We start from the raw sequence: 10,481 nt of genomic DNA, 5'->3' as shown, positions 1-10,481 counted from the left end.
AGGGCTTTCGCGCTTGACAAATTTACGGCCTACGAGCGATTCATGGACAGGAGGCTCCGTGGCGGAGAATCAGTGGACGTTTACGTGGCTGAACTTCAGCAGCTCGCGGCCCTTTTTGGGGGAATGAGCGAGGAAGGCTTGTCCTGCGCCTTTGTGGCTGGCCTCCCGATCGCCGTGAAACAGGTCCTGAAAGCTGGAGCCAGGGTCGACTCGCTATCTCTCGGCGAGCTCGCAGACCGGGCTCGTGCAGTGCTCCGTGAAGAATCTGAGGCGGCGGCCATGTTGGCCGGCACACGTCGGATGCAGGTGGCGCCGCCCGGCGGCCGCGGTGCCAGGCGGCGGGGGCCGTGCTTCTCCTGCGGTGAAATCGGCCACGTCGCACGGGATTGCCCCCGATCCGAACACCTCGGGAAGAGTCAGCAACAGCCAGCACCGGGACGCGGCGGTCGGCCGGCCCCTGCACGCGAGGATGGACTCCCCGCCCTGCAATGCTACGGCTGTGGAGTGTGGGGGCACATCGCTGCCCGTTGCCCAAACGGCGAGCGAGGGGAGGCGCCTGCGCCGGCCTCCTCTCGGGACTGAGCTACCTCACCGGCGCGCTTCCAACCAGGGAGCTGGAGATCGGAGGGTCGCGGTGTCGACGTGTAGCACTGATCGACTCTGGGTGCACTCGGACCCTAGTGCACGAGTCGGTGTGCCACCAGTGGCGGAGGAGCGCGGCAGAGGTGATCACAGTGAACGGCCAGCGGCTGCAGTGCGAGGGCGCCGCTGAAGTTCGGCTCGCGGTGCCGGGCTGCCGCGCAGTGGAGGTGAGCGCCCTTGTTATAAGGGAAAGGCCCCTCGGGTTTGCGGTGATCGTGGGAATGGACGCTATCCGGTCGCTGGGGGGAGTGACCGTGCGCTCGCCCTCTGACGTGCAGTTCGGATGCGAGTTATTCGGCTCGAGCGTGAGTGATGTGCAGTTCGGACGTCGGTCGGTGGCGTGTGCTGCCACAGGCGAGGAGACGGGATTGAGAATCGAGAAGGAAGACTGTGTGGTGACATTCGACCCGACCCGGCGGCGGTGGGTGATGTCGTGGAAGTGGGCTGGCGGCAGAGCGCCGGGTGAGCTGGGCGGCGCGGCGGACGAGTATCCGGTGCCGGAGGAGGCACGCGCCGAGTACGAAGCTGAGCTGGAGAACTGGATCAGAGACGGCTGGCTAAGTGAATATGACGAGGAAGAGCTGGGTCCGGCCATGGGCTCGATACCGCTGATGGCGGTCATGCAGCGGACAAAAGTGAGGCCTGTGATGGACTTTCGATTTCTGAACAAGCACGTGCCAGCCTTCACTGGTGACGCGGATGTTTGTGCAGAGCGGCTACGCCGGTGGCGCCAGATGGGAGCGTCCGTGGCGCTCCTGGACCTGAAAAAGGCTTTCCTTCAAATTCACGTGGAGAAGGCCCTCTGGCCATACCAGACTGTCTGGTTCAGGGGCAGGAGATACGCGCTGACCAGGATGGGGTTCGGCATCAGCGTCGCCTCGTCGGTGATGCAGGCGGTGCTGGACCTGACCGTGGCTCAGGACCCGCGGGTTGCGGCGGCCGTCTCCACCTATGTGGACGACATCCTGGTAAACGAGGACAAACTGCCTGCCACCCAGGTCGCCGAACACCTCCAAATCTACGGGCTGGAGAGCAAAGCTCCACAGCGAGCGAGCGACGGCACCCGCATCCTCGGGCTGAGAGTCTGGGGAGAGCCCGATGGAGACTTGCGGTGGGGCCGAGACAACGATGTCAAGAACGTGCTGAAGCCGCTGACGAAGCGCAAGGTGTTTTCCATCTGCGGGCAGCTGACGAGCCATTACCCGGTGTGTGGCTGGCTCCGCCCGGCCGCGTCGTTCGTCAAACGACTGGCGAATGAAACGGCGAGCCGCTGGGATGACCCCATTGAAGGGGGTCTCGTGCCGCAGCTGGTTGAGGAGCTGGTGGCCAGCGTGAACGCCGCCGACCCAGCCAGGGGGCGCTGGAACGTGAGCGGCGACACAATGACAATATACACCGACGCGAGCTCACTGGCACTCGGTGTGACTGTCGAGGTGGACGGTGAGACGGTGGAAGACGCCAGCTGGCTGCGCCGCGCAGACGACGCGGCTCACATTAATCTCGCCGAACTGGACGCGGTTCTAAAGGGCGTCAACTTGGCCCTTCAGTGGCGAGTCACTGATATGGACATTGTCACAGACTCGCGCACAGTGTGGCAGTGGGTGTCAGACGCGCTCAGTGGCAGGGCGCGTCTCAGGTCCAAGGCGGCGTCAGAAATGCTCATCAGAAGACGGCTATCAACTCTCAAAGCCTTGAAGGATGAGTACGGCTTGAGCATTCGCATCAGGTGCGTGCCCTCAGCAGCCAACAAAGCCGACGCACTGACCCGGGTGCCTGGGAAGTGGCTGCGCGAGCGAGACGCTGCAGGGTCGCTCCCCGATGTGACCGCGGCGCGCAGTATCGCAGCCGCCGTGTCGGCGGACCCGGCCACCGGCGGCCGGCGACAGCTGGCCGGCAGCGCGGCAGACAGAAATCTCCCCGGCTCTGCCAGCGCCGGCCCGGCGGCGGACAGGTCGGCTGAGCCGCCGGCCGCGCCCGGCGAGACCGGAGCGGCGAGCAGCGAGACGCCGGCGGCCGCCACCGCTGACTCGGCCGCGGCGAGTCAATCTACAGGCGAGGACGGCGACTCGACACGGAGAAAGATCAGTGAGATTCACCACACGGCCGGACACCCGGGCGTCCGGAGGACATTTTATTTTGCGAGACGAGTGCTGCCGGGAGTCGCAAAAAGTCTGGTTAGGAGTGTAGTGTCTAACTGTGAACTCTGCCGTTCTATTGACCCTGCGGCTGTGAAGTGGCGGAAAGGGGACCTGAGTGTGGAACGGGTGTGGGACAGAGTGGCGATGGATGTGACCCATGTGCGGGGCAGGGCATATCTGACCTTGATAGACTGCGGCCCGAGTCGGTTCTCCATATGGCGCCCGTTGAGGCTGCAGACGAGCTCTGCAGTGGTCGAGCAGCTGACCTCAGTATTTTTGGAAAGAGGGGCGCCGAGAGAGCTGCTGGCCGACAATGACCCTGCGTTCCGCAGCCGAAGGTTTCATGCCTTTGTGACAAACTGGGCGGTACAGCTCCGCTTCCGCTGTGCGCATGTGGCGTCAGGAAACGGCGTGATCGAGAGATGCCATCGTAGCATTAAAGTGATCGCTGCTCGGAAAAACTGTACTGTAGCTGAGGCAGTATACAGATATAATGTTACCCCGCTGAATGACCAGACAGCCGACTCTGCACCGGCAAACTTGCTGTACCGATATGAGCCGCGTGTACAAGGTCTTGATGACCAGGCGACGCCGGTGCCCCGTGTGTGTGAAACGTCTGACGGGGAGGGACGTGGCCGCTCGCTGTATGCGTTAATATATATACAATCAGTTACAGAAGACACTCGCACTGACTGACTGGACCGCCAGCCGAGACGCTGCTGACTCTGGTGGTGAATGGTGAGCGGAAGAGGAGAAAGTTTACGCCAAAGCTGAAGCAACTCTACATTGCTGTACAGCTAATACACTTTTCACCTGGTGGCCAGTAGAGGAACTAACAGTTACTACAACTGACCGTCAGAAGCACCCAACACACACCGTGCCGCTCCCAGTAACATACCAGGATGTAGACCCCAGTCGGGCAGCGCTCCGGCGTCCGGCAGTCGCAGCTGGTCCAGCAGTGAATGCAGCCGGCCGGCGCTGCCCTCCGGCGCCGTCCGACAGGCGTTCACGGCCACCACCCTGACGGACAGACGTTACACGGTCAGCAAAGAGCCGACACTCGGTCAGCGGACAGTGGCGTTGGGTCACCGGATGGCAGAGCATCGCCGCAGCACACAGACAAGACAGGACTGTGCCGACAACGCAACCCCGTTGGAGTAACATGACCCTAATAAATGCACCGATAATGCTCTAGTCTATCTCAATTATTTATAATAATAAAAAAATGAAAGAACAACTGAGATGAGGGAAAGGAGTGAGGCGTCTGTTAGGGTCCCCGTGCAATACGCCCGGTGCGGTGAGTGACCTCATCGCCGCTAGCTGGAGAGCTGGTTCACCCGGCTGACGACCTTCTGTACCTCCTCGGCGGAGAGCGGGTGGCCGTTGGTGGTCCGCCGCAGCCCGTCCCGGTAGCCGGCCGCCCCATCCGGCGACACGCCCTGGGGAGTCATAGCATAACACTCAGGCAGGTTCAGGTTTCAGTCCGACACACAGAACCGTCCGGCGACACGCCCTGGAGGCGACACATGGGCGCGCTGAGGGCTCAGGTACAGGTCTCGCGAGATTAAGCGGTAGGTTTTGCACTTTTACATTTCCGGTTATATCTCAGAAACTAATCGATCTACGATGAAGCCATTTTACACGATCATGGCCGGCTTATTACCCAACAAGTCGATCGCATCTTCAACACTTAAAAGCTTAAGACGACGAAGATATAACCTGAAGTACACTAAATTTTCTAGGTGCAAAACCTACCGCTAAAACCCGCGAGCCCTGTACCATGCAATTGCACAAGGGCGCCGGGTGCAGTGTCTGTGTGTCCCTGACTGACCTGCAGCGGTGACGCTGTCACAGAAAGCACCTGTTCATTGCCCAATGGATCCAGCCCAGTTCCGGCCGGCCGAGTGCCCGCACGTACGCAGCCAGTGTTACGGTCTGTGTTCGATCTATGTTACGGTCTGTATTCAATCTATTTTACGCCCTGTGTAACGACCTGCGTTACGGCTTGTGTTACGGTCTGTGTTACATACCCTGTTCTGGGCGGTCTCCACCTTGACCCTCCTAGCGTCCCAGAGTCGGTACTGGTAGACGTGCGCGTTCTCTGCCGAAACGTCCCGCAGGTGAACGAGCAGGTTCTGTAGGCCGACCAGCGTCTCAGCTGGGGAGGGTAGGGGAGGTCAGTGGTATACTGGTGTCTGACATAGACCAGCGGACAGGGGGGAGGGGAGAGGGAGAGGAGTCTGGTGGCGCAGTAGGACCGTTCCGCGCTTGAAAGTGGACACATCTGAGGACCGTTCCGCGCGCGCTGACACTGCCTCTAGAACCGTTCTGCGAGCAGTCAGACATGCAGACCGGATTGATGTTTCGGAAACTTTGACATAATAAACTTTAATTAATTCGACACAGGTAGCCTAACCGCATGTGTTTTTTTATAGCGCGGAGAAAAAAGTAGGGATTGTTAGGGTTAAGCAGGGACTCACCGATGTTAGATCCCTCTCTGGGTCTTTTCATAGGGGGTCACGGTCCTGACCCGAGATAGCTGAGCTGTGTCGCAGCCCTGACCTCAGACAGCTGAGCTGTGCACGCCGTCGGCTCGGCCGTCAGTCGCCATAGCCGCTGACGCCAGTGTCCAAACAGCTCCCAACAATATCCGGCCCCGCGGGAGTGATCACCGGAACGGGCTGCATGGTACAGGACGGGCTGGGAACACGTCAACTCCAGCATGACATGTTCCCAGTGTACCTGCATGTAGTTTCTTTATTCCTCAGCAGTTGTCATCCCCTTGGCGTTAGTGTTTCGCGTCCCTCCATTGATCACTCCCGCCTCTGATGGCTTATCCTGCTATACAGGGCCGGATATTGTTTGGAGCTGTTTGGACACTGGCGTCAGCGGCTGTGGCGACTGACGGCCGAGCCGACGGCGTGCACAGCTCAGCTGTCTGAGCCCTGAGGTCAGGGCTGCGACACAGCTCAGCTATCTCGGGTCAGGACCGTGACCTATGAAAGGACCGAGAGAGAGATCTAACATCGGTGACTCCCTGCTTAACCCTAACAATCCCCACTTTTTTGTCCGCGATATAAAAAACACATGCGGTTAGAGTACCTGTGTCGAATTAATTAACTGGTTGATAGGGACTGGTTGATAGGGATGTGTTTTTTTTTTATAACTCGCATGTGTTTTTTTTATAGCGCGGAGAAAAAAGTAGGGATTGTTAGGGTTAAGCAGGGAGTCACCGATGTTAGATCCCTCTCTGGGTCTTTTCATAGGGGGTCACGGTCCTGACCCGAGATAGCTGAGCTGTGTCGCAGCCCTGACCTCAGACAGCTGAGCTGTGCACGCCGTCGGCTCGGCCGTCAGTCGCCACAGCCGCTGACGCCAGTGTCCAAATAGCTCCAAACAATATCCGGCCCTGTATAGCAGGATAAGCCATCAGAGGCGGGAGTGATCACCGGAACGGGCTGCATGGTACAGGACGAGCTGGGAACACGTCAACTCCAGCATGACGTGTTCCCAGTGTACCTGCATGTAGTTTCTTTCTTAGGTGTTGTTTTTATCCGCTGGGACTGAGAGCGTGAGATGATGTTTTTCGTACTACGCTGGAGTACGAAAAACATCATCTCATGTAGTTTCTTTATTCCTCAGCAGTTGTCATCCCCTTGGCGTTAGTGTTTCGCGTCCCTCCATCATGGGTGAAACTTTGACATCACCATTGGGGTCCCAAATGTCCAAGGGGGCCTCCATTTAGTGGGGGCCTCCAAGCAACTAGGGGCCTCCAATTGCAGAAGCGCTAATTTACGAACCACGCCAGGGCCTCCTCTAAGGAATCTTCACTGAGGGGGCCAGAGGCCTAGAAGCCAAACCTAGGGTACTCCCAAACCCGGTTTTCTCATCGGATTTAGGCTACTTATTTTTCGTCACAGTCCTGATGCCATGATTTTATTTATCAATTTTTGGGGAAAATAATAGTAAAGAAATGGTAGGTCACCTGCAGGGTGCATTTTAGGTAAATATCCCCCGCGGCGTTCGAAATCGACGAAAATTTCTGCTTTTTTGACTTTCGAGAAAAAAAAAAACAAAATGCCTTTATTATAAAAAATGGTATTTAACGGCACAGCATTTGGTAAGGAATCTAACCGACCCCAGACAGTATGAGGGTTAACCCGTGCCCCGCTGGGGGGGGGGGGCAGATTCTGCCCACCCCCTCCCGGAATTTCGTGATAACTCCAAAACCGTTGCAGATATCGCCACGAAACTTGGGGTACCTACCTTATCCTTCGTCCATTTGACATCGACTGTGCGAGTTTCATCGAAATTCCTAATAAATTTTTTGAAAAAATGGCGTTTTGTTACGTCACTACAAGCCATTTTTCAAATTTTGTAGCGCCTACGATTTAGTGATTTAGTGGCGCCTTTTTAATGACCTTCGCGTCAGCTGAATGGCTGCGCTTGTTTGGAGCAGGGCTGTGGAGTCGATGGTTTTTCGGGTGACTCCGACTCCGAATCCGATTCCAGCTTCCGACTCCAGAGACCGGACGTTTCTCTCAAAATCCATATCATGATGATGAAGTTCAAAGTGGATATGTTTTTATTTTGCCTGAAACGATCCTTTTGCGTTCCAAGGCCTTGCATTGCAAATATGATTGATAAATAGCATGCAGAATTAAAAGCAGATTTCGGCGAATCCGCTGTCTTCTGTTGCTTTCGCTGAAAACGCTCGTCCAAAACAAGAATATGTTTTTTTTTAGGACAAAATCATTGCAAAAGTTCCACGAGCGTGTTATCGTCAAGCAAACAGGTGCAGGGTATGTCTTTGAGCCACACAGCGTAAACTCCGATTCTGGGCCCAGTCTTATAAAATGCCGTACTATTCTATTTACGGCATTTGGTAACATTCACAGTGATACCAGTGCTGACAAAGGTTTATCTGAATCAACGAAATGATTCTTTAGACCGTCCATTTACGATGGACTGAAATGCGTGAAAACCATTTTGCATTTGATAGTCGTTTTCTGCAGCTGAACTACAGCCAGTGCTGCCATATCCATTCCACGGCGTTTACAAAACTGAGCCCTGGAGTCGGAGTCGGTGAGCTTTTGGTGTAGTGATGTCAATTACGGAAAATCGGAATACCGATACCAAACCAAATACCAACCAAAACCACGGGAAAATACAGAAACCAAACCAACTTGGGAAACTGAGGGAAATACCAACTTTTTACCGATTTATTAGCCTCTTATACATTAGTGAGGGCTAATGATGCCAACAAAATACCAAACACATTACGATTGAAATACCAAATCCAAGTTGGTATAGCGGTTTGGTATCGGTATACCAAAAAGTTGCTATCCGATTGACATCTCTGGTGGCTCCAACTGCGACTCCGACTCCGAGAAAACTGTCGACTTCGACCGACTCCGACTCCGACTCCGACTCCGCAGCCCTCGGGTTTGGAGTACCGGGTTCTGGATCGACTGGATCTCTCGGCACTTGGTTTGTAGTTCGCATCTCTCCGATTCGCTTTTTCTTCTTCAGGTATGAGTCTAAGTCAGTTAAACAATTCGAATACCAGGAAAGCAATTTATTCAAACAGGTATTCCAACAGAGTCCCACTTTTTGTATAGCCGACCTCCGATTTGTGTTGACAGCCTCAAGTTGACTACTGCACAGAGAGCCTCCTTTTTGTGCATACAGCTAAGCTTCTGCAGGTCGAGCGCCGGCCTCCTAAGTGTATAAAGAGCCCCCTACTGGTACAGAGGGCCTCCTATTTGTCTAGGGGGCCTCCTGTTGGTTAAAGGCGCCTCCTATTTGTCCAAGCGGCCTCCTAATCGTCTAGGGGGCCTCCTATTTGTCCAGGAGGCCTCCTGTTTGTCCAGAGGGTCTCCTCTTTGTCCAGGTGGCCTTCTATTTTCCAGGGGGCGTCCTCTTTATCCAGGGGGCCTTCTTCTTGTTCAGGGGGCCTCCTATTTATCCAAGGGGCCTTCTATTCGACCAGGGGTCTCCTATTTGTGCAGGGGCCTCCTATTTGTCCAGGGGCCTCCTAATTATCCAGGGGCCTCCGTTTTTGAAGGAGTTTCCTGTTTGTTTAGGGGGTCTCCTATTTGTGTAAAGGGCCTCCCATTTGTTTAGGGGGCCTCCTATTCCATGGGGCCTCCTATTCGTAGAGGGGCTCCTACTTGTCCATGGGGCCTCCTATGTGTTCAGGGGGCCATGTTTGTCCAGGGGGCCTCCAATTTATCCAGGGGGCCTCCTATTTGTCCAGGGGGCCTCCTATTTGTCCAGGGGGCCTCCTATTTGCCCAGGGGGCCTCCTATTTGTCCAGGGGCCTTCTAATTGTCCAGGGAGCCTCCTTAGGTGAAAGGGGCCTCCTGTTTGTCTAGGGCCTTCTATTTGTCTAGGGCCTCCTATTTTTTCCAGGGGCCTCATATTTGCAGAGGGACTCCTATTTGTCCAGGGGGCCTCCTATTTGTTCAGGGGCCTCCTATTTGTCTAAGGAACCTCCTATTTGTCTAGGGGGCCTCCTATTTGTCTAGGGGGCCTCCTTTTTGTCCAGAAGGGCTCCTGTTTGTCTAGAGAGCCTTCTATTTGTCCAGGGGCCTCCTATTTTTCCAGGGGGCTTCTATTTTCTGTGGGGCCCCCTATTTGTTCAGGGGGCCTCCTATTTATCCAGGGGGCCTCCTATTTTCTGTGGGGCCCCCTATTTGTTCAGGGGGCCTCCTATGTATCCAGGGGGCCTCCTATTTATCCAACAGGGCCTCCTATTTGTCTAAGGGCCTCCTTTTTATACAGAGAACCTTCTATATGAACAACGGACCTCCATTTGTAAAGTAGTTTTGGTACGTCTCGGGGGCCTCCACTATTGGGGTCCCAAAATGACAATTGGGGTCCCAAATGTTCGCATTGGGGTCCCACATGGGACCTCAAAAGTATACAAAGTTACACCCATGCCCTCCATTGATCACTCCCGCCTCTGATGGCTTATCCTGCTATACAGGGCCGGATATTATTTGGAGCTGTTTGGACACTGTTATTAAATAAAATTATAAAAATTAATTATAATTATAATTTATTATAAAAAACACATCCCTATCAACCAGTCCCAAACAGTGTACCAAATTTGAGCGCAATCGGCGTGGCAGTTCAGGGTTCAAGATATATGAGCAACCCAAAATCGCTACTGCAGCAGAATAACGAACACTCTTGGCCCTTCACGTCGCACGTGTCACGACGCTCACCATGATACATCAGTTGTAGTCAATAACTCACCAAGATACATCAGTTGTAGTCAATAACGAGATGGAAGGGATAGGATTACGCGCAACAAAGAGTAACGCAGGTCAATCAGCCCAGCGGTTGCTGACTTACAAGCCTATTAAAAACGTTACAGGAATACGCTTCGCTAGCTCAAACGTAATAGAGTAGAATCATTACATATATGCAATTGCTACTATTTCCTGGTTTTCTTTATAGGCCAAGGCTTGGTAACTGATAACTCTGCTGCCCTGTAATGGGTCCGGCCCGCTGTGGCGAGTGAAGACACTCGCTCTGACTGACTGGACCGCCAGCCGAGACGCTGCTGACTCTGGTGGTGAATGGTGAGCGGAAGAGGAGAAAGTTTACGCCAAAGCTGAAGCAACTCTACATTGCTGTACAGCTAATACGCTTTTCACCTGGTGGCCAGTAGAGGAACTAACAGTTACTACA

At 54.7% G+C, this 10,481-nt stretch overlaps 1 protein-coding gene across 1 annotated transcript; it reads left to right on the top strand.

The window, feature by feature from the left end:
* The first annotated feature begins 863 nt into the window (after positions 1-863).
* LOC122375941 lies at positions 864-2,731 on the top strand. Its single transcript, XM_043355549.1, has 2 exons — positions 864-2,368; positions 2,695-2,731. Exons 1-2 carry the CDS (start codon positions 864-866, stop codon positions 2,729-2,731), a joined length of 1,542 nt encoding a protein of 513 aa, XP_043211484.1.
* Positions 2,732-10,481: the final 7,750 nt, after the last annotated feature.

Source organism: Amphibalanus amphitrite, unplaced genomic scaffold (assembly GCF_019059575.1).
Source record: "Amphibalanus amphitrite isolate SeventyFive unplaced genomic scaffold, NRLGWU_Aamphi_draft 001962F_arrow, whole genome shotgun sequence".
Classification (NCBI taxonomy): Eukaryota; Metazoa; Arthropoda; class Thecostraca; order Balanomorpha; family Balanidae; genus Amphibalanus; species Amphibalanus amphitrite.
Note: the sequence above shows the minus strand (reverse complement) of the source record. Positions and strands in the feature narration are given on the sequence as shown.

Coding starts and splice junctions, on each gene's coding strand:
- LOC122375941 (XM_043355549.1), top strand. CDS start 864: ATGGACGCTATCCGGTCGCTGGGGGGAGTGACCGTGCGCTCGCCCTCT. Junction 2,369..2,694: donor GGCTTGAGCATTCGCATCAG/GTGCGTGCCCTC, acceptor GTCAATCTACAG/GCGAGGACGGCGACTCGACA.